This window comes from Hemiscyllium ocellatum, chromosome 42 (assembly GCF_020745735.1).
Source record: "Hemiscyllium ocellatum isolate sHemOce1 chromosome 42, sHemOce1.pat.X.cur, whole genome shotgun sequence".
Taxonomy (NCBI): Eukaryota; Metazoa; Chordata; class Chondrichthyes; order Orectolobiformes; family Hemiscylliidae; genus Hemiscyllium; species Hemiscyllium ocellatum.
Window position 1 is genome coordinate 9,154,733 of NC_083442.1, and position 24,748 is coordinate 9,179,480.

The 24,748-nt window shown below is 42.4% G+C and overlaps 2 protein-coding genes across 2 annotated transcripts in view; one reads left to right on the forward strand and one right to left on the reverse strand.

The window, feature by feature from the left end:
* The first annotated feature begins 6,174 nt into the window (after nucleotides 1-6,174).
* fbxl22 (F-box and leucine-rich repeat protein 22) lies at nucleotides 6,175-23,510 on the forward strand. Its single transcript, XM_060853659.1, has 3 exons — nucleotides 6,175-6,509; nucleotides 15,417-15,713; nucleotides 23,447-23,510. The coding sequence occupies exons 1-3, from the start codon at nucleotides 6,175-6,177 to the stop codon at nucleotides 23,508-23,510; spliced, it is 696 nt and encodes a 231-aa protein (XP_060709642.1).
* Nucleotides 23,203-24,748, reverse strand: part of herc1 (HECT and RLD domain containing E3 ubiquitin protein ligase family member 1) — a 445,291-nt gene continuing 443,745 nt past the window's right edge. Inside the window, exon 78 of the mRNA XM_060853924.1 lies at nucleotides 23,203-23,837. Coding sequence (XP_060709907.1) covers nucleotides 23,652-23,837 — 186 coding nt within the window. The 3' untranslated portion in view covers nucleotides 23,203-23,651. The remainder of the gene's footprint in view (nucleotides 23,838-24,748) is intronic.

Here is a 24,748-nt window from a genome sequence, read left to right on the forward strand (position 1 = left end):
AGAACACCTTCAGTCCTGTATTAATTGTCCCTCTTCTCATCGTCATTCATTTGTTGAGTGTGCTTAGAGTTTGATTGCTAACCCTTTCCAAACACTGTCGTATTTGTGTCTATGCTGGAGATTTTAGTGATCTTTCCTGAGTCCTGCACTCTTCCTTAAACTTGGGTTTTCTAATTTCCCCCTACAACTAAATCCCACCTCCCCCCCCCAACACCCACCCCTCTCCCCATTTAGTTTAAAGCCCTGACGACAGCCCTAGTTATGTGATTTGCTCAGACTCTGGTCCCAGCATGGTTCAGATGAAGAACGTCCCAATGGAACAGGTCCCTTCTTCCCCTGTACTGATGCCAATGTCCCATGAATCCCATTTCTCCCACACCAATATTTGAGCCATGCATTTACCTGCTTATCTTATTGATGCTGTTTCAATTTGCTTGTGGCTCTGATAGTAATCCAGAGATCATTACCTTTGTGGTTCTGCTTTTCAAAATTAACTCCAGCTGTTCATATTCCAAGCGGAACCCCTGTCCTAGTTTTATCTTTGTCATCGGTACGTACGTGGACCTTGCCTTCGGTTACTGAGCTCTCAACATTGAACATTCCCCCCAACCTCACTGTGTCTTTTTCCTTCATTTGTCCTGATACTCATTTTATGTAACTCTGTGTCATTTTTTGTTAACATTCCTGTGACGTGGTCAGGAAATTTTAGTCTATTAAAAGAGCTGCAATATGTGCACATCATTAAAATCATCTGTTTTGCTTGTATTGTTGATCTCCCTTTTGATCAGTGTGAACATGTCTTTCCCACAACATATGTTCTCCACCAGACCAAATCCCCTTCAACTATGTGAGGGAAATAGCCGAGACCCTAACTGCTTTTGTGTTGTGTCCTAGATGTAATTTGATTGGTTTTAGGCAAAGCACATTTATTTTTAGCACCGTACATGGCCTTCAGCTCTTGATGTGGTGCTGATCCTCTAAGATCAAACTAACCTACATACCCTTCATTTTATTATCATCCATGTGCCTATCCAAGATTCGCTTAAATGTTCCTAACATATCTGACTCGACTATTACAGCTCTCTGTGTAAAGAACCGACCTCTCCTAAACTTGCTTCGAAACACCTGAAAATTATACCCCTTCATGATAGCCATTTCCGCCTTGGGAAAACGCCTTTATCTGTGCCTTGTACACCCCTATCAAGTTAGAAACACCCCTACCTCACCTTTTATCCTTCTTCGCTGCAATGAGAACAGTTCTAGCTCCCTCAATCTTACTTCATAAGACAATCACTCCAGTCCAGGCAGGATCCTGGTAAATCTCCTTTGCATTCTCTGTAAAGCTGTCACATTCTCGCTATAAAGAGGCGACCAGAACTGAACACAATATTTCAAGTGTGGCCTAACCAGGGCTTTATAGAGCTGCAGTATAACCTCGTGGCTCTTAAACTCAATCCCTCTGCTAATGTAAGCCAGCACAGCATTTGCCTTTAACAACCCTATCAATTTGGGTGGCAACTTTGAGGGATCTATGGATGTGGACCCCAAGATCCCCCTGCAAACTTACTAACGCACCCTTCCACTTCCTCAATCAAAGTATTTATTAAGGACTTCCCCTACCTCCTCCAACTCCAGGCGCAAGGTCCCCCCACTATCCCTGATTGGCCCTACCCTCACTCCGGCCATCCTCTTGCTCCTCACGTAAGTGTAGAACGCCTTGGGGTTTTCCTTAATTGTACCCGCCAAGGCTTTACCAATGCCCCCTTCTAGCCCTAAGTCCATTCTTCAGTTGCTACTTCATAATCCTCTCAAGCCCTGTCTGATCCTTGTTTCCTCAACGTTAAGTAAGCTTCCTTCTTCCTCTTGACTAGATTTTCCAAATCTCTTGGCATCCAAGGTTCCTTCACCCTACCATCCCTTCTGTGCCTCAGTGGGACTAACCTATCCAGCACTCGCAGCAAGTGCTCCCTAAACAACCTCCACATTTTCATCGCATATTTCCTTGAGAAAATGTCTTCCCAACTTACGCTCCACAGTTCTTGCCTAATAACACCCTCCCCCAATTAAATACTTTCCCATACCATCTGATCCTTTCCCTCTCCATGACTATAGCAAAGTTGTGATCACTATCACCGAAATGCTCTCCCACTAAGGGATCTGACATCTGGCCAAGTATCACATCCAATATGGCCTCCGCTCTAGTCGGCTTATCTACATATTGAGTCAGGAATCATTCCTGTGGATACAACTGACAAAATCTGTTCCATTCAATATTGGGAAAGTTGAAGTCACTCATAACAACAACTCTGTTGGATCATTCCAAGATCTATCCAATCTGTTCTTCCATCCCTCTGTTGCTATTAGGAGGTCTATAGAAAACTCTGAATAAGGTGACTGCTCCTTTCCTGTTTCTAACTTTCCTGTCTCTATACCTCCCTCCCTATTCCCTTTGAAACATCTAAACCCTGGAACATTCAACAACCATTCCTGTGCCTGTGATATCCAAGTCTCCGTAATGGCCACAGCATCGTAGCTCCAAGTACCAATTCATGCTTTTACGTTCAACACCCTTATTCCTGACTTTTTGCATTAAAATAGACACACTTCAACCCATCACACTAACTGCAACTTTGCTCTATCAACTGTCTATCCTTCCTCACAAGACTGTATGCACTCTGTATCTGCCTGTTCACCAGCTTTAATCCATAGTTCTGGTTCCCATCCCCCTGCCAAACTAGTTTCAACTCTCCCAAAGAGATCTAGCAAACATCCTGCCCAGGATAGTGATGTTCTAGTTCAGATGCAACCCTTTCTCCAGTACAGGTCCCACCTTCCCCAGAAGATATCCCAATGATCTACACATCTAAAGCCCTCTGTCCACTACCAGCTCTGCAGCTATGTGTTCAGCTGCACTTCCCTCTGTTCCGAGCCTCACTCATCCGTGAGGCTACTCTACTCATCCTGTCATTTAGCTTCCAACCTAACCCCCTGTATTCACTTTTCAGGTCCTCATTCCTTTTCCTAGCTATGTCATTGGTACCAATGTGTACCGTGACTTCTGGCTGCTCCCCCTCCCCCTCAATTAAATCCTATATTATCTTTATTTGCATTATCTGAAATGTGTTTACCCACCAATTAGTGCCAATTAGTGAAAATGTTCACGTGACTCTCCAATACAGTGGTCAAGCTCTGAGCTATTCCTGTCAGGCCTCAGTCTTTGATTAATTGGGTGTCTTGAATCTCTAGTCTCTTTCTTAAAATGTTCTTAACCTGTGATCTTCAGGTTTGTAGAGTTAACAATCAAAGCTCCTGGATTGAATGCTGTAGCAGCATCATTTATCAGGTCACATTTTGATATGTTCTTTCTGCACAGTCACCGTGTCCACAATTCAGCTGAGCTTATTCTATCATTAAACGGCCCATTAAGGTCTTGTAAACTGCTCGAATAAATTCAAGCAACTTTGGGCAATTGATGGTGTAGATTATCATGCAAAATCTTTTCATCATTAATTAACACTTGTTAATTTTCCAATAGCTTAGTTACAATAGTTGAGTTACATTTAGAAACTTAAGAGTAGACTCAGTCTCTTGGAATGTTGAAATATTGTGTATAGCTCTAGTTGCCAAACCAGAAACATGAGGCGGCTTTGGAGAGGGTAGAGAAACAGTTTACCAGGGCGTTACCTGGTATGGAGAGTATTAGCTATGAGGAGAGCATTGAAAAATGAGAGCGACCTGATAGAGGTTTATTCATGAAAGGCATGGATAGAATTGATACATAGAGCCTTTTCCCCAGGATAGCAATGTCAATTGCTGGCAACATAGGAGTATGGTAAAAGAAGTTTAAAGGAGCTGTGAGAAGCAGGTTTTTTACACAGAGTGCCTGGAATTCACCTGCCACAGGAAGTGGTGGAAGCAGATACAATAAAAATATTTAAGAAGTCTTCATAATATGGCAAGGAATACAGAGATAAGGACCAAGTGGAGGAAAAGGGTTATTAGTTTACCCATTTGTCAGTATAGTCTGGTAGGCCAAAGGGCATGTTCCAGTCCTGTATTGTTCATTGTTCTTCAAAGGATTCCCACCAATCATCCATATATGTCAAACGTCACTTGCTCTCCAACTGTTAGCTTCAATATCCTATGAGTTGAAGTGGGCATTGTTGTGATTTAATATAGTCCATCCATAGTGTGGGTATATATTGGGTAATATTCCTCAGTCCCTCTGCTAGGAACACTAATTGGTGGGGCAAACAACATTCTGTAAATTAAATAAATAACTGTTCCAGTGGTCATCGGTGCGAGCTTGTTCAGCAAGACAGAATAAAAAATTAATTAGTGAAATCCTTCAGCGCTGACCAGTGTTCCCAGCATCCTATTCCTTTTCTGTCTATATGATGTTTTGGACCAGGCCCGACCCCTCAAAATATTTATAAGCTGGTAACCCAGACCGTAACTTTGCTATTTATTTAAGGTCAGTGTCTAGTGAATGTTTGTGGAGTGAATTAGCTGGTCTGACTGCCAAGTTTTAAACAGAATTATTTACAAAAGTACAGAATGAAACACAAAGATCAGAAAATAGAATACCGGATAACTTATCCTATCCAAAAACCGGACAGAACCCAATTTAATGGCGCTGTTCCGAAAATACTTCCAACAGTCCCACTAAACACATCCCTCAGCACAAAGAGTGAAAATGAAACAAATCAGGGGTTACAAGCGTGAAGTTAGAGAGAGGGAACCCGGCTGGACCAGCCTCAGCAGCTTTTCTTCACACACACACTGCTGCTGAACTGAAACACAAACTCTCACCTAAACCGACCAGACAGCTCCTGGCCGCTCCCCTTTGATTATACCGGGTTTTTAAGGACATGAAAGCCTTAGGCCGGAGCTATTGTCCGTTAGGGGTGAATAAAAAGGGCCCCAATAAACCTTTCAAACCCAGCCTAGTTGAAGCCTGGCCAATTACTCCCCTCTCTAAAAAAAAACTCAACTGCACAGTAACCTTGTAAAAGGACCCGCTTTGGGACAGTGAGAACGTGTAGTATTAATCATTATTACCTGGCATGGACCCAGCTACCTAGATGCAAACCTTCTCTCCCACAGTGGCTACCTCAACTTGTTCTGCCTTCACCTCTGTCTTTATATCCCGCAGAATTTGTTGATGTCCTGTCGCAGCTAACTGCATGTGGCTGACACAAGCAAAACTAAAGGACTGCGGGTTCTGGCGAGCTAAACCAAAAAATAGCATAAATTGCTGGAGAAACTCAGAGGTATGAATGAAGAGGACGTTAACTCTGCTGTCTTCCCACAGATGTTACAGGACCTGCTGAGTCGCGCTAGTAATTCCTGTTGTTCCGAGACACTTGGTCTTTCTTGCTGGCATCAATGCTACCTGCTCCTCACTCCAACTGCTGTTCATTATCACGGGGCAGGAGCCGCGTCCTCCCTGGCTGGATCGACCCATTAATTCTCCAGTTTAATGGACTCTGCCACATTCTTTTGTTTTTTTTTCCCCTGCTGCCTCTAATGAACAGCAGTGTAACATTTGCTCATTTCCAATTTGCTGGAACTGTACAGAATCTAGAGAATCTAATCTAATCTAATTTTGGTGAATCGGTTTCACATTCCTTTCCATTGTCCCCTGTAGATTGGCATCTTTCTTCATGGTCCCATATCAGCCTACTCACCCGCCTGTCAATCTGTCCCATCCTCTGGGAGCGAGTCACTCTTATCTGTCCAACAGCCAGAAGCGGCGGTTCCCTAATCCCGCCTGTCCCTGAGCACTCACCCTCTCTCACATCTCTCTGGGAATGCGCAACAACTGTGCAGTGTAAACGCGGACTGCCTAGATGGAGAAAATGCTCCCAACAACCTGGAAAAGGTTGGTCACTAAAGAGACATAAATGGAGACAGTGAAATTATTGGGAACAATTCGGGAAATCTTTGGTGTGCATTACTGAGAAAGCCCCGCCCCGCCCAACTGTTTGAATCTACAGGCCTGCTGTCCACAATCTGAAAGCCTTCTATATTTAAACATCAGTTCTCACTCTCCGAACAGGCTACATTCCTAATCCATATATGTCCAGCTTTGTGCCTGCAGCCCGCAGTAATGCAGAATTCCCAGATACTGTCACTTGTAGTTCCAGTCTGGGTTCCAAACGTTCCTTTTCGATGCTGCTTACAGAATTAAACCGAGAGTGTCTGCTTCACATTTTCTCCTTCTTAGACAAGGAGAACAGGAAAGCTTTGTCGAGAACTTGCCAAGTGCTCTATGAAGTCTTTCACGATCCAGCTCTATGGTCTCTACTGTCCTTCTGTTCTCCATCTGAACTGAAGAGGGATAACTTCCTGCTGAGCCCCGCGTTACGTTCGCTGTCCATCTGCTGGCATTCCAGTCGGGTGAAAATCTGTAACATTGAGGACTGGAAGAAGAGCAGTTTCCAGCGAGACATCTGCAGCCAGCATCAACATCTTGTCACCAACTTCTTAACTCAAATAACGAACAGGTTTGTGAGAGGCACGTGGTTGGTGCCGAGCACTTGAAAGTTTATTTCTTTATTAGTAGCCAAGTGTAAAACAATATTGTGGCAGTGATCTGTCCAGGAAAGTTTCAGGGGAGGTGATAATGTCCCAGGTAACAGGAGGCTTATGCTCTGGGTGCACGTGATAGATTGTGAAATTTGAATAACCTTGAATATAAAAGCTAGTCTAATGGGTGACATGCAACTGCTGTCAATCGCCATAAAAAAGAGACATGGAGAAACTCAGCAGGTCTGGCAGCATGTGTGAAACAGAGAAACAGTTAACATTTCAAGTCCAAAGGGTCACATCAGACTCAAAACATGTTTCTCTGTGTTCCAGATTTCCAGCATCCCCATTATTTTGCTTTAATCTAATGTCTTTTAGGGTAGAAAACCTGCTGTCCTTACCTGGTCTGGATTCCAGATCCTGCAGCAATGTTGGTGACTGGGAGCAGTGATTCTGCAATGGTTTAGCAGTTGTGTAGACTGCTACAGAAAAGTTAAAAAGGAACAATACAGATGGACTACTTGGCATCAGCTGAGATACCAGAAACAAATATGGCAAACACAGCCCTGAAAATGTGTTGCTGGTTAAAGCACAGCAGGTTAGGCAGCATCCAAGGAACAGGAAATTCGACGTTTCGGGCCAGAGCCCTTCATCAGGATGAAGGGCTCTGGCCCGAAACGTCAAATTTCCTGTTCCTTGGATGCTGCCTAACCTGCTGTGCTTTAACCAGCAACACATTTTCAGCTCTGATCTCCAGCATCTGCAGACCTCACTTTTTACTCAAACACAGCCCTGTCAATTCTGCAGAATCCCCCTTCAGATACTGATGCAATCTATGTCCAAATGCAGCCAAACATGGACAATATCCAGGCTTGGCAGTAGCAAGTAACATTTGTGTCAGACAATGATAAACAGTGGCCGATACCAAGAGAATCTATCCATCAATTACTATATTCCCTACTATCAAAATCCTGACCATTTCCATTGACCAGAAAGTGAACTGGACTCACCATTTGGGGTGGCACAGTGGCTCAGTGGTTAACACTGCTGGCTCACAGCACGAGGGACCCAGGCTCAGTTCAAACCTTGAGTGACTGTGTGGAATTTGCACATTCCATTTGCATGGGTTTCCTCCCACAACCCAAAGATATGCAGGCTAGATGGATTAGTCATGGGAAATATGGGTTATAGAGATAGGGTAAGAGACTGAATTGGGTGGGATGTTGTTTGGAGGGTTGGTGCAGACTTGATGGGCCAAAAGGCAGTGACGGGATTCTGTGATATAAATACAGCAGCTGCAAGAACAGGCTAGAAACCCAGAATCTTGCTATGAGTAATTCACCTCCTGACTCCCCAGTGCCTGCCCTGCATGAGTGCAATTTGAACAACACTCAAAAAGCTTGACACCATCCAGGACAAAGCAACTGCTTGATTGGAACCACACTGAACCCTTCACCACCAACATGTATTAGCAGCACTGTGTACTATCGACAAGAGATATTGCAGAAATTCACCAGAGTCTTAGCACCTTTCAAATTTCCAACATTTGTCATCTCAAACAAGTTATAGATGTACAAATCCATTACTTCCAGGTTTCCCTTCAAAGCCATATGCTATCTTGATTTGGAATGATTTTTTAAAAAATCATTTATGAGATGTGGACATCACTGGCTGGTAAACATTTATTGCATGTTCCTAGTTGCCCTTGAGAAGGTGGTGGTAGTTTGCTATTCCTTCATTGTTACTGAGTCAATACCCGACACCTAATGGACTTCATCAGTTCAAGAAGGCAGCTCACAACACCTTCTCTAGGGTAACCAGGGATGGGCCATAAATGTTGATCCAGCCAGTGACATGCACATTCCAGGAATGTAAAACATGAAAGGTTATTTCTCTTGGCTTCTCTTCTCTATTATCCCAATTTAAACCTCACTTATTTTCTCTCTTTCCTCATTTTCACTAAGTTTGAGAAGCTCATGATTGGGAAGTTCATGAATCTCTTTATCATCAAGTTTGAAACCATTCATTCAGCTGCTTCACTCCCTTTCCCATCGTTTTTAGGCTAAACTTTGCCTTTGCATTCTTTTCAATTTTTTTTCTTATCTAGAGTTCCCAAATTCTGTTTTATCTCTTTCTTAAGTCCATTTTATTCATAAGTTATTCTTTCCAACCAGGTTCCTGCTGACCATTGACCAAGCTCTCTTGGTCCAAGCTTAATCCTATTGAAGGTTAACTCATGTGAGTTATTTAATTAAGAATGGGGGCTGTTAGAAGCTTTGCACGAGCAACTGAGACAGAACACATCTTGAGTGAGAGATGTATATAAATGAGGAACAATGGCTGAGAATAATTAATATTATTTGACATGAAGCATTTTCCAAAGGTTTAATTTGAAAGGGTAAGTCATTGGCAAGCTCCTTCTATTCTACATGGGAAGATAGGAACATTTCCAGGGCCACGGGCAGGAAGTGACTCCTGTTGCAGCTCCTGGAAAGCCTAGATTTCAGAATTGGAGTGGCAGCTGACAATACAGTGGAGCATCCACAAGGTGGAGAATGTTATGGATAGCATGTACAGGGTGATGGTCACACCACTGACTGAAACTCCACAGGTAGGAAGGGAATGGGCAATCACCAGACAAGCAGTACAGAATTCTATATTGCTATTCTCCAGCACAATAAACTGACTGCATTGGATACTAATGGCCTCTCAGCAAAATTCATTGCATCACTATTGGCTCTACTGCACAATTAAACAAATGTGTGTGAATAGGTGTACTTATACAGCATTCAACTGTCTGATGTACCCAATGTTCCAGGCCCTGTCCCAGGATTGGATATATCCCACTCTGTCCTCCTGGGGGCTGATGTGCCCACTGGTATTTCTGTGGCTGCAAACAAGATGACCCAACCTGGATGTCTCAGAGACGGGGATAGTGAATAGCCAATGGCAGTGATACATATTGGTACGAACAAAAAGGTTTGAAAAAAAGGGTTGAGGTCCAAAAAGCAGAATTTAGGAAATAAGTTATAAATTAGGATCTCAGATGAAAGGATCTCATGAATTCTACCACCCCAGTGCTAGTCAAAGTAGAAACAGTGGAATGTATCAGGTGAATGTATGCAGGGAGTCAGAGAGATCTACAGCAAAGAAAAAGGCCCTTCCAGCTGTTAAATTTGTGCCCAAATACCTAACAATTCAATACCAATTTCCTTCACTTGGCACATAGCCTTGTATGCTTGGCATCACTAGTGCTCATCTAAATACATCTTAAATGATATGAGAGTTTCTGCCTTTACCACCCTTACAGACAGTGAATTCCCGCCACCCTCTGGGTGAAGAAAATTATTTCCTAACATCACCTTCTGTCCTTTAACTTAAATTTATGCCTTTGCATATTGTTCCCTCTATTGACGGGAGAAGTCTCTTCCTGTCAATGCTCTTTATAATTTTATATAACTCAATCATGTTCACTCTTCAATCTCCTCTGCTCTAAAGAATTTAGCCTCAGTCTGTCCAATCTGTTTTTGTAACTGAAACGCTCCAGCCCAAGTAAAATCTTAGTAAATCCCTTCTGCACCCTCTCCTTTGCAGTCACATCCCTCCGAGAATGTGGATTCCAGACCTGCATACTAATTGTGAACTCACAAATGTTTTGTATATTTCGGCATAACATGCCTGGTCTTCCTCACTATTTAACACTCCACCAATTTCTGTTCCATTTGTGAATTTACTGTTCAATCTTGCTAGATTCAAATCTAATTTATGTAAACTATAAACAGTAAGGGCCTCAAACACTGTTCCTTTTCGGTGACCCCATTGAGCACAGGCCACCTTGGCCATCTCCTTCTGCTTCCTTCCACTCAGTTAGTTATGGATCCAATTTGTCAAATTTCATTGAATCCCAAGGACTCTTACATTTGCTATCAGTTTTATATGCAGGAATTTTCAAAAGCCTTGCTGAAGTCCAAATAGACGGCATCAAAAGCGTTACCCTCGTCTACACGCCTGGTCACCTCTTTGAAAAATTCAATCAAGTTGATTAGACATGATCTCCCTGAACAAAATACTTCTGACTGGTTAATCCCTGCCTCTCCAAATGCAGATTTATTCTGCCCCTCAGAATTGCTTCCAATTGTTTCCAATAATCTAACTGGTTTTACACAGACTGGCGAGCATTTTCCTGGTTTATCCCTTGCTCCTTCTGAGATAAGGTACACATGCTTTTGGTTTGATTTGAGTAGTCTGCATTGCTTTCTGCGTGGGAGATCATTCCTCACAAATTTGTTTGAGTTCTTTGATGAAGGTTGATGTGGGTAGAGCAGTAGATGTAATCTAAATGGATTTCAGTAAGGCCCTTGGTTAGGTTCCAAATGATAAGCTGCTCTGGAAGGTTAAATCATGTAGAGTCCAGAGTGAGCTGGAAAATTGAATACATTATTTCCTTGATGGTAGGTAATAGTTGGAAGGATGCTTGTCGGACTGAAGGCCTGTAACTACTGAAGTACCTCAGGGGTTGGTGAGCCCATTGCTGTTTGTTATCCATGTCAATGATTTGGATGAGAATCTACAAGGCATGATTAGAAAGTTTGCAGATGACACTAAAACAGGAGGTATCGTGGACAGTGGACAGGCATTGAGTATAGAATTTGGGAAGTTATGATTGTACAGGACATTGGTGAGGCTGCACTTGGAGTGTTGTATACAGTTTTGGTCTTGGTCACCTTGCTATAGGAAGGATATTATTAAACTGGAAAGAGTGCACAAGAAATTTACAATGATATTGCCAGGACCAACCAGAGGTTGGACAAGCCTCGAGTCAGAGGAGGTAGGGGAGGTCCTTAATGAATATTTTGCTTCAGTATTCACTAGTGTCATTCATGAAGACAGTGTAAACAGGTTGACATTAAGAAGGAGGATGTACTGGAAAGTTTGAAAAACATGATGATAAAAAGTCCCCTATTCCAGATGGGATATACCCCAAAGTTACTACAGGAAGCGAGGGAAGAAATGATCTTTGGTGATGATCTTTGTGTCCTCACTGTCCACTGGAGTAGTGCCAGATGATTGGGAGGATGGCAAATGTTCAAGAAAGGGAACCCTGAGAATTAAAGACCAGTCTTACATCAGTGATGGGCAAATTATTGTAGAGGATTCTGAGAGACAGGATTTATGATTATTTGGAAAAGCATAGCTTGATTAGAGATAGTCAGCATGACTTTGTGAGGGGTAGGCCATGCCTCTCAACTCTTATTGAATTCTTTGAGGATATGACAAAACACATTGATGAAGCTGGAGCAGTGAATGTGGTGTGTATAAATTTTAGCAAGACACTAGATAAGGTTCCCCTTGGATGGCTCATTCAGAAAGTAAGGAGGCACGAGATACAGGGAAATTGGTCTGTCTGGATACAGAATTGACTGGCCCATAGATGACAGAGTGTGGTAGTTGATGGTACTTGGAGCTTGGTGACCAGTGGTGTTCTGCAGGGATCTGTTTCTGGGATCTCTGCTCTTTGTGATTTTTATAAATGACTTGAATGACGAAGTGTAAGTTTGTCGATGACACAAAGGTTGGTGGAGTTTTGGAGGGCTATTGTAGGTTGTAACAGGATGCAGAGCTGAGTTGAGAGTGGCAGATGGAGAACAACCTGGAAAAGTGTGGAATGATTTATTTTGGAAAGTCAAATTCGAATGCAGATTACAGAGTGTAAGGCAGGATTCTTGGCAGTGTGGAGGAACAGAGTGGTATTGGGGTCCATGTCCATAGATCCCTCCGAGTTGCCACCCAATTTGATAGGTTGTTAAGAAGGCATATGGTGTGTTGACTTTCATTAGCAGATAGATTGAGTTTAAGAGCCGTGAGGACATGCTGCAGCTCTATAAAACCCTGGTTAAACCACACTTGGAATATTGTGTTCAGTTCTGGTTGCCTCATTATAGGAATTTGTGAAAGGTTTAGAGAGGGTACAGAGGAGATTTACCAGGATGCTGCCTGGACTGGAATGCATATCTTATGAAGAAAACTTGAGAGATCTAGGGCTTTTCTTATCGGAGTGAAGAGGGATGAGAGGTAACTTAATACAGGTGTACAAGATGATGACAGGCATAGATAGAATGGTGAGCCAGAGAGTTTTTCCCAGGGCGGAAACGTCTATCATGAGGGGTCATAAATTTACGGTGATTGGAGGAAGGTTTAGGGGAGATGTCAGATGTAGGTTCTTTACTCAGAAAGTAGTGGGTGCGGGGAATGCATAGCCAGCAAGCGGTGGTAGAGTCAGATACATTAGGGGCATTTAAGTGACTCTTGGATAGGCAGATTGAAGACAGTACAATGAAGTGTTATAGACAATAGACAATAGACAACAGGTGCAGGAGTAGGCCATTCTGCTCTCATGGCTGATCATCCTCAATTAGTATCCTGTTCCTGTCTTATCTCCATAACCCTTGATTCCACTATCCTTGAGAGCTCTATCCAACTCTTTCTTAAATGAATCCAGAGACTGCGTTCTGGGGCAGAGCATTCCACACACCCACCGCTCTCTGGGCGAAGACGTTTCTCCTCATCTCTGTCCTAAACGGCCTACCCCGTATTTTTAAGCTGTGTCCTCTGGTTCGGGACTCACCCATCAGCGGAAACATGTTTCCTGCCTCCAGGGTGTCCAATCCTTTAATAATCTTATATGTCTCAATCAGATCCCTTCTCAGACCTCTAAACGCAGGGGTATATAAGTCCAGTCGCTCCAATCTTTCAAAATAAGATTGTCCCACCATTCCAGGAATTGACATCGTGAACCTACGCTGCACTCCCTCAACAGCCAGAATGTCTTTCCTCAAATTTGGAGACGAGAACTGCACACAATATTTCAGGTGCAGTCTCACCAGGGCCCTGTACAGCTGCAGAAGCACCTCTTTGCTTCTATACTCAATCCCTCTTGTTATGAAGGCCAGCACACTATTAGCTTTCTTCACTACCTGTTGTACCTGCATGCTTGCCTTCATTGACTGGTGTACAAGAACATCCAGATCTCTTTACCTAACTTGACTCCAGTTAGGTAGTAGTCTGCCTTCCTGTTCTTGCCACCAAAGTGGATAACCATACATTTATCCACATTAAACTGCATCTGCTATGCATCTGTCCACTCACCTAACCTGTCCAGATCACCCTGTAATCTCCTAACATCCTCCTTACATTTCACCCTGCCACCCAGCTTTGTATGTTCAGCAAATTTGCTAATGCCATCTTCTATATCATTAATATATATTGTAAAAAGCTGCGGTCTCAGCACTGATCCATGTGGTACCCACTGGTACCCCATTCCGAAAGGGAGTCGTTTATCACTACTCTTTGTTTCCTGTCAGCCAACCAATTTTCAATCCAAGTCAGTACTTTGCCCCCAATACTATGCACCCTAATTTTGCTCACTAACCTCCTATGTGGGACTTTATCAAAGGCTTTCTGAAAGTCCAGGTACACTACATCGACTGGATCTCCCTGGTTAGTCTGATCTTAGAGTAGGATAAAAGGCTGGCACAACATTGAGGGCCAAAGGGCCTGTACTGTGTTGTACAGTTCTATGTAACAGCATATGAATCTACCTGTATCACGTGGACTGCAGCAGTTCAAGAAGACAGCTCACCACCAACTTCTCAAGGTCAACCAAAGAGAGGCAATAATGTAAAATTTTTCCATGAATTTTGTATTCCTTTCATTCCAGCCTCTCGTACACTGTCCAAATTCTTCACTCCACCATTGGCTATTGTACATTGAGCTGTCTTGTCACAAATCTATGAAATTTCCTCACTAAATTGTACATCCTGTTTTGTTATGGATAACATATTCATTGATGTGAGTAGAACTGTTGCATCTTCCTGTGCGGCATTGCACGCACAATAGCTTAGAAATGGACTTGCTGTTACCCTTTGAGGTGTTTTTTTCAAACACAGATTTTAACCATCTACCTTACTTCAGTGTTAATTATGCCCTTGCAAAGCACTTTGGGATGTTTTACTATGTTAGAGATACTACGTAAATACAATTTATAAATAAAAAACCCATTTCAATGATGACACTATTTGTTACATTGAAATTTTGATCATGCTAAAACATATCAGATGCTATCGCTCTGTCCACCACTGACAGTAGCAGCAATGTGTACCATCTACAAGATGCACTGCAGAAATTCTCCAAGTCTTCTTGGATGACTGTCTGTGTGGAGTTTGCACATTCTCCCAGTTGGCACATTTCCTCTGGGTGCTCCGGTTTCCTCCCACAGTCCAAAGATGTGCAGGTCAGCTGGATTGGCCATGCTAAATTGTCCAAAGTTTCAGGGATGTGTTAGTTAGGGGTAAATGTTGGGAAATGGGTTTGGGCGGGATACTCTTCGGAGGGTCAGTGTGGACTTGCTGGGCTGAAGCACCTATTTCCATACTGTAGGGATTCCATGATTCTATTCTATGATCTGGACAGCAAACTCTCAACGTCTCCCATCTAATAGGCATGGTTAATAGACAAATGGAGACAGCCACCTGCAGAGTTTTTGCTAAAGAAAGAAATGATTCCATGTATATAGAATTTTCACAAGCACATATAATGTTCGAAAGCACCTTTTATTCAAAACTTTTGAAGCTAGTAACTATGTAAATTAGAAAATACAGACAGATCCTAAAAACACCTTTTTCTAAATATATCAGTGTGGGGTGGTATGGGTGGGCTAGGGAGCAAATATTTACCAGGACCTGAGAGATAATTCCTGTATTTTCCTTTAAATTAATTATAGAATCCTTTTCAGTGCTAATATGCTGATGCTGGGTTGATGTTTTAGCTGTAATTACTCATTGTATTAATCATTTCCCAATTAAATTATTCTGTTATTCTTTCCCCAGCTGTCCAAACTTGCAGTCAGTGATACTTTCTGGATGTGGGCACCTCTCTGATGGTGACATTATACAAATCCTACAGAAATGCTCCAAACTGAATATCCTGAAACTGGAAAACTGTGCAAGATTGACTGATGAAACACTGGAAGCTGTGACTGTTTATGGGAACAGCTTAACCTGCTTCCATGTTGACTTCTGTCGGAATATCACGCAGGAGGGGATTAACCTGGTCCAGAGGAAATGTCCTTCCCTGTCCTTCAGTGCAGAGCAGAGTGCAAAGATGGTTCCAGATCAGCCAAACAAATGTGATTACTCCGTGAGAAGAATGAAGAAACAGTTTCAGTGGTAACAGGAATTGGATATTGTAGGCTGGGTACAGGATAGCAGGTAGAAGAATGCTTGCGATCATACTGATTCCTTGATTGCAGGGATATCATCATAGCAGCAACTGAGAGGAGACCAGCCATACATTGAAGCAAGGAAGACTGAGACTCACTCCCTTGCTCTTTCGAATCTTGGAGTGAGTTTTAGAAAAATCTAAAGGCAATCTGCATTTGGTACATCGGTACATTGCTGGGCAAGGTGTAGTAGACCCAGGTCTGGGCATGGTGTAATGGGCCAGGACTGTGTGTAATATAGTGGGACTAGGTTTGAGCAGAGTGTAATGGACCCAACATAGGATGTGCTATATTGGGCCCAGGATTGGGCACAATGTTGTGAACCCAGATTTGGGTGCAGTGTAGTAGGCTTAGGTGTAGATGCAGTGTAGTGATCATGGTGTAATAAGCCCAAATCTGGGCGCAGGATAGTGGGTCTAAGGCTAAGTGAGGAGCGCTTGGCCAAGACTGCATATGCTCTAATGGACCTAGTTTGGTTGTGACCTAATGTGCCGAGAACGAGGCTGTCGAGGGAAGGAGTTTGCATAGTAAAAAAACATCGACACTGACCTGGAGAGCAAATCTACAGAGGAAGATACAAAGAGAAGATTTGACAGCTGGCTGGTTTTAAAATTTGAATTTTTCTGTAAATCTTAATCAGGGGTTTTATCAGACCAATATTAGATTAGATTCTCTATAGTATAGAAATAGTCCCTTTGGCCCAGCAAATCCACGCAGACCCTCCGAAGAGTAACCCACCCTATATTTACCCCTGACTAATGCAACTAACACCATGGGCAATTTAGCATGGCTAATTCACCTGACCTGCCCATCTTTGGATTGTGGGGGGGGAACCAGAGCATCCAAAGCAAACCCACCAAGAATGTGCCAACTCCTCACAGACAGTCGCCCATGGCTGGAATCGAACCCAGGTCTCTGGCACTGTGAGATGGCAGTGCTAACCACTGAGCCACTGTGCCGGTGGAGAAGGTAACAGATAGGTTCAGATAAATTAATTGTAAATAGTTGTTAGTTAATTAGTCCCTGTTCGGCCAGATGAAATTTATCCTAGGATTCTCTGGGAAGCCAGGGAGGAGATTTGCAGAGCCTTTGGTTTTGATCATCATGTTGTCATTGTCTACAGGAATAGGAATAGTACCAGAAGACTGGAGAATAGCAAATGTTGTCTCCTTGTTCAAGAAAGGGAGTAGAGACAACCCTGGGAATTATAGAACAGTAAGCCTTTTCCAACACTTTACCCACAACCGAAAGGTTGTGGGTAAAGTGTTGGAAAAGGTTGTAAGAGATAGGATTTATAAGCATCTAGAGAGGAATAAGCTGATTAGACATGGTCAATTCGGTTTTGTGAAGAGTAGGTCGTGCCTCACAAACCTTATTGAGTTCTTTGAGATGGTGACCAGCAGGTGGATGATGGTAAAGCGGTTGATGTGGTTTATATGGATTTCAGTAAGGCTTTTGTAGCATGTTCCCCATGGTAGGCCATTGCACAAAATACAGAGGCATGGGATTGAAGGCGCAGTTTGGATCAGACATTGGCTAGCTGAAAGAAGACAGAGGGTGGTGGTTGATGGGAAATGTTCATCCTCGTGTTCAGTTACTGGTGGTATACCACAAGGATCTCTTTTGGGGCTCCTGTTGTCATTTATATAAATTACCTGGATAAGGGCATCGAAAAATGGGTTAGTAAATTTGTGGATGACACAAAGGTCGGTGGAGTTGTCAAAGGATGTTGCAGGTTACAGTGGGACAAAGATAAGCTGCAGAGCTGGGCTGAGGTATGGCAAATGGAGTTTCATGCAGAAAAGTGTGAGATGATTCACTTTGGAAGGAGCAACAGGAGTAAAGAGTACTGGGATAATAATAATAATAATAATAATAATAATAATAATACACTTGGTAGTGTAGATGAGCAGAGAGAATTTGGCGTCCATGTACATAGAGCCCTGGATTGTTAAGAAGGCATACAGTGTGTTGGCTTTTATTGGTCGAGGGATTGAGTTTCAGATCAAGAGGTCATGTTGCAGCTGTACAAAACTCTGGTGCAGCCGCACTTGGAGTATTGTGTCCAGTTCTGGTCACCGCATTATAGGAAGCTTTGGAAAGGGCTCAGTTTCTTTCCTCCAAGAGTAGTATTTAGGGTGTGGAACATACTGCCTGCATCGTAGTTGATACGCCAACTTTAAGGGCATTTAAATAAGAATTAAATAAACAAATGGATGAAAATGGAATAGTGTAGGTTAGATTGGTTTCACAGGTCGATGCAACATCGAGGGCTGAAGGGCCTGTACTGTGCTTTAATGTTCCATGTTGTGTCTGCTCCACCCTTCTCTCCGACCTATCACCTTCCCCCCCCCCACCTTCAACTACCTATATATTCCCAGCTACCTTCCCACCAGCCCCACCCCCCTCCCATTTATCTCTCAACACCCCCAGCCCACAAGCCTCATTCCTGATGAAGGCTTATGCCCAAAACATCAACTCTCCTGCTGCTCAGATGTTGCCTGACCTGCTGTGCTTTTCCAGCACCACACTCTGATCTCTAGCATCTGCAATCCTCACTTTCTCCCAGTACCCAGTTAGCTGAGATACATTAACAGCATTTAAAAGGCATTAGGATGAATACATTAAAAAGAAAGTTTTAGAAGGATGTGGGCCACATGTGGGGAAATGGTGTTAGCGTAGATGGACGTTTTGGTCAGCATGGACCGTTTTGGGCCGAAGGGCTATAGGACTCTGTGCTGTCGGAATCTATGACTCTAATATTACCTGTCGTTCAGTGATAAATCCACTAGGCCACTGCTTCCTCATTTGGATGAATTCCAGAATCTAATTCATCTGAGCAGTTGAGGTTAGAGCAATAGAGGTCAACAGCACAGAAAAAAAAGACTCTTTCAGCCTATTAGATCTGTGCCAATACTTCTTAAATGTAATTTTTTCTGATTGGAATCTGAGAGAAGATCTATATCAAAAGGCACAGGATTGATTTCTGAGTGATTCTGGGATTATGTTGACTAGGCTGGAGTGTTTCAGTTAAGAAGAGAACTTTGAATAAAAACAAAGAAAATTACTGCACAGGAACAAGCTCTTCGCTCCTCCAAGCCTGTGCCGATCCAGGCACCCACCACCCTCTGTGTAAAGAATTTTTCATGCATATCTTCCTTAAACTTTTCCCCTCTTACTTTGAACTCGTGACCCCCACTTTTATTGAAGTGCTAAAGGAAAGCACAGCTAAAAATGCTACACCAGAATGTACAACCTGGTCGGAGATTGGTTGAGAATTTGTGTTGCAGACGTTTCGTCCCCTGTTTAGGTGACATCCTCAGTGCTTGGGAGCCTCCTGTGAAGCACTTCTGTGACGTTTCCTCCGCCATTTATAGTGGTTCGTCTCTGCCGCTTCCGGTTGTCAGTTCCAGCTGTTCGCGGCAGTCACGACCAGCTATCCTTAGTAGTCACACATGCAGATGACAAGCAACATGAATTCGACTGGGACAACACTACTATTATAGGGCAAGCCAAACAGAGAACAGCCAGGAAATTCCTAGAGGCATGCCACTCATCCACAGATTCTATCAACAAACACATCGACCTGGACTGCAGCGGACAGCTGGAACTGACAACCAGAAGCGGCAGAGACAAATTACTATAAATGGCGGAGGAAACGTCACAGAAGTGCTTCACAGGAGGCTCCCAAGCACTGAGGATGTCACCTAGACAGGGGACGAAATGTCTGCAACACAAATTCCCAGCTCGGCGAATAGAACCACAACAACGAGCACCCGAGCTACAAATCTTCTCCCAAACTTTGAACTGGTTGAGAAGGAAGCGCCAGATCTTCTTGCGAGGGTAAGGTTTACTTGCATTGGCCAGGAGGACCAGGTAAACAATTTACAAGTTTAAGATATACGGGAGCATGTCAATCTTTGATGTTGTGTGATGAAGAGGTATGTCACTCAGAAGCTCTATTGCCAGAAAAGATGGCAATATGTGAAAATCATGGGGAGATGAGGAGTGCTTCTTTATGTAGAGTGAGGCTGGAGTGTCCGGTGAAAGGAAGTGGCGGTAGGAGTACTGGAGGAGCTCTTGGCTCTGGGAATACAATTTGTCCTTTGTAATGTTATAGCTGGATCACAAGTAGAAGTGCTGCCTTCTGTGGAAGCCAGTGGAAAATCAGGCAACTGAGGTACATCAGGAAGTATACCATAGGATTTTTCCTGACTGTGTGATAACAAGGTCTCAAAGCCACAGGTTGAATCAGGAGGAGAAATCAAGATAAGGAAGTTGAAGTAGAATGATCACAGACCATGTTTGATCAAACAGTTGAGAAAAAACAAGAACAGGTGGAGGACAAAGTAGATATTTTTAACTCAGATCAAATTAGCTGACTGACAACAGAAAGATGAAAAACTGAAGCAAATGTATCAGAAAGCATACACAGAAGAAGAATTTGAGTGTATCCCAGAATGTTACAATCTTTAAAATGACAACGTAGTGAGGAAATGAAGACCATCACATATTCAGGTGGATGACAATTGGGCAGAAGTTCATCAAGTTGTATTACCAGTGGGTTATAGAAAGGAGGTGTTTTGGGTAGCACATGAATTACCAGTAGGAAATATTTATGAGTAAAGAAAACTCAAACCAAATTACAAAACATTTTTACTGCCCTGGACGGACTAAAGATGTAGTTGATTTTTACCAGACATGTCACATGTCTCAGGTAATTGGAAAACCTCAGGTAGCGATAAAACCAACATCTTCGATATCCATTCCTGCAATTGAGGAACCTTTTACAAGGGTCTTAATTATCGAGTGTTAGAGATGTACGACATGGAAACAGACCCTTTGGTCCAACTCATCCATGCTGACTAGATATCCTAGATAAATCTAGTGCCATTTGCCAGCATTTGGCCCATATCCCTCTAAACCCTTCCTATTCATATACTCATCCAGATGCCTTTTAAATGTTGTAATTTAACCACTTCGTCTGGCAGCTCATTCCATACATGCACCCACCCTCTTGTGGAAAAAATCTTTCCCCTCTCACCTTAAAGCTATGCCCTCTTGTTTTGGACTCCCCCACCCTAGGGAAAAGATCTGACAAGAATACCAAACACTTTCTCTACTATCCTATCTACCCATGACTCCACTTTTAAGGAACTATGAACCTGCACTCCAAGGTCTTGATCGCTTAGGATCCCTACCTAAAACAAAAAGTAGTAATCTGGAGAACTGGCCACTCCACTTCCATTGTTACAACTGAAAAAAAACCCGAAGGTTTCCTACTTACGCCATTTTCAGTAGCCAGTTCAGCACCTCTGTTTTTTATAACCACTCTTCAAAAAATCCAGGACAATATAATTTTGTTGAAGTGACATCATCATGCAGCTCAGACTGTGCCTCAGCTGAGGTGAGGTGTTAGTTAAACCCAATTCTTTAGCTAATCACCTTCTGATTAGCTCTGATCACCGCTCTGATCACCTTCGTTAGTGGCTAAGATTTCAGATAAAGACTTCTTTGTCTAATTATACTGAATCAAAAAAGTAAAGTAAAAAGTTTTATTAGTTGGCTCTGCTGTTTGGAATTTTTTGATAGCTATATCTTTGACCATCAGGAGAGCCAGGCAGTCTCCGATTGCTATTCCATTTTCTAGCAAGTTTGGATACTGTTGTGGGGGGAGGAGCGTGGGGAATGGGGGAATACCCTCTCAGGGCAGTACAACAGTGGAGCCAGGCCTGTGACACCACGATTTGCTCTGCTGTAGACCAGGGACAGGCAAAGTCCAAGCTGTGCTGACGTCTCTTTGCATGCATCAATGTCAGCTGCTGACAGAGCAGTTGTCTGTGAGAGGTACTGTAGAGAGGACAGCTTTCTTAGATTTCTTAAATGTACTGAGTTAAATTTACTTTTGTTTTGTTAATAAATATGATTTCAGCCTTTATTCAGGTTGTGCTATACTTTGCATTAGATGTTTGGGTGATGTTTGAGCGATCGTGAGTGATATATTTGCTGATCTGCCCCAACCTCACTTTTCCCATTGGCTATGAAGCGAGGTTCTGCTGGAATGCAACTACAGTGTTATAGGAGAACCACCTGCACATGTTGGTACCACCGACAAAGGTCAACAAAGGGATTGGAGGACCTCAAGGGTAGTGATTCCTGGACAATTATTGACAAAGTGGTAAGGAGATGAAACAGAAGGTTGAGGACAGTACAGAGATTAATGAGAGTAAGTTAATGAGAGTAAAGGTAGTGTCAGTGATCCCAGTACTAGACAGCGCAGGCAGAAGCAAAGGAAGCTGAGTATTTATTTCAATGCAAAGAGGCCTGAGCAGGTAAGGCAAATGATCTCTGGGCATGGATGGGTACATTGAACTGGGATATTATAGGCATTAGAGAAACATGGCTGAGGGAGGGACAGTCAAAATTAGAGTGGTGCTGGAAAAGCACAGCAGGTCAGGCTGCATCCGAGGAGCAGGAAAATTGACGTTTCGGGCAAAAACCCTTCATCAGGAATGCTGTGCTTTTCCAGCACCACTCTAATCTTGACACTAATCTCCAGCATTTGCAGTACCCACTTCTGCCTGAGAGAGGGGCAGGATTGGCAGCTCAATGTTCCAGGGTACAGATGCAACAAGAAGGATAAAGGAGAGATCAAAGAGGAGGTAAAGTTGCATTTGTGTTTAGGGAGATCATCATAGCACTAGAGAAGACATTCTTGAGGGTTCACTCTCTGGGTCTATTTGGACTGAAATGATAAATAAAAAGGGGCAGATCACATTTACGCTTTCAGACCCCAATAGTCAATGGGAGATAGAGGAGCAAATATGGAAGAAGATAGCAGATAGCTGCAGAATAATAGGATTGTAATAGTAGGGAATTTTAAACTTTCCTAACATCGACTGGGACTGCCATAGTGTTAAGGGCTTGTATGGGTGGCACTAGAAGCCTGGAGAATCCTAAATATTTCACCCTTATAAGGATAAAGAGGTCATTCAGTGCATTCTCAGTGCAGTGGGGAGGAGAGAAAGCTTTTAAAAATTAATGCAAAACAAAACAAAACAAAACATCACTTTACCAATGTGGATTACTTCAGGAAATTAAGATGAGATTTATTGAGGGAAAATAGTGTTTAACAAACAAGTTACAGAGTGGGTGTGAAATTAGATGAACTTTTCTTCCAGGAAATCCTAGACACAACAGGTGGCATAGCCTCTTGTGCTGAAAGCATGATGATCTTCAGCGGTTTTTACTGTGAAATCTGCACAAGTCCTATTTTGGTAATTCTTAACCTGATTAAATATATTTTTAAACAATTTACTCTGGGTTAAAAAATATATCCAAAGGTTTAAAATCATTGATTAGAACAGCTTGAAGTAATGCACAAACACAATGGCTTTAAATTAATGCTTTATTGTTTTGGATGTCGTTCTGATAGGAAACTCAGCACAGGCAATGCAAATTAAAACAAAAATAAATATAAGAATATTTATGTAAAATTGCTCTCCCTCATGAACAATTATACACAATGTACATTTTCTGTTAAACTTTAATTTCATAGCCCCCAATACTTGGAGGGGTCATCTATACCACTCAAAAATGCACCAAAATATCTCCATGCAAACTTATCAAAAAATGAACAAAAACAAATATCAGGAGAACTTTTTTAAACCTGCTTATAGTTGAAATTAAAATCAAACAATAACATTGATCACATTCATTTTTCTTCAAGTTCATATACAATTGAAATATTCTGGGTTCTTCACTATAGCTGCAGTAGTCACTTATACTTGCAATACCATTGACTTTGCTAACCATTGCCCCTTGGTGCAGCAGTTTTGTTCAATTAGTAATCGGTATCAGAGCCTTCTGCATTGTCCACATTACGAGACAGCATGTAGTTGTCCATATCTATGGATCTGCAGTTGTTTATAGCATAGCGCAATCGCTCCGCCATGACTGCCTGACTGGAGTATGGAGGTAGACGCAACTGAAAGAAGCAAGTTTGTGAGGTAGGCAAACTGTCGTAAGGCTGTCAGGAAAGAGACACATGATAATGAGTGGTGGTCAGACATAGTTTAGAACATCATATTATTGGGTAGCAAACTTTAAACCACTCAACAGATCAGTATATACATAGATACATTTAATTAATTCATAAGCCATACATTCTTGTATGGCATCAAAACTTTAGCTTATAAAATGTGAAGTAACTTCCTTGATAGCATGCAAATTATTTCATACAATATACTGCTAATAGTCAGTCAGTCATAGAAGTCAACTACTATGGCAGCCAAAGATCATATTGAGGCAACTTTTACAATCAATAATTATTCCAGGTAGAGCACAAAAATACAGATGTTGGGAGTTTGAAGAATGATTTGTTCAGGAAATAACTCAAGAACTGAAGGCAAGGTGACTTGCAGCTGCTCAGAGAGCCAACATGTGTTTATCAAAGACAGGTCATGCCTTGGAGAATCTGTTCAGTTTTTTTTTGAAGAAGTAATGATTTTGATGTAGTGGAAAAGAGAATATTATTTATGTATCCACCGTAGGCATTTAATAAAGCCCCTCAGAAGAGGCTAGTGTTGAAGCTGGTTAGGAAACTGGCTGAGCATCAAAAGACAGAATTGGGATTAAACAAAGGTAAAGAACTGCAAAATCTGAAACATAAACTGAAATTGCTAGACTAACTCAGCAGGTCTGGCAACATCTGTAGAGAGAAGCAGAGTCAACATTTTGGATACAGTGACTCTTCTTCAGAATGGAGTTGTTGGGCAGGTACTCAAATTGACAGGCTGTGACAAGTGGTGTCTGAGAATCTATGTTCATGCCTCAAGTATTCAATGTATTAATTAATACATGGAATAGAAAGTCACATATCCAAATCAACCAATCACAATGACAAGGTGGGATTGTAAGCAGTATAATCAAAGGATGACA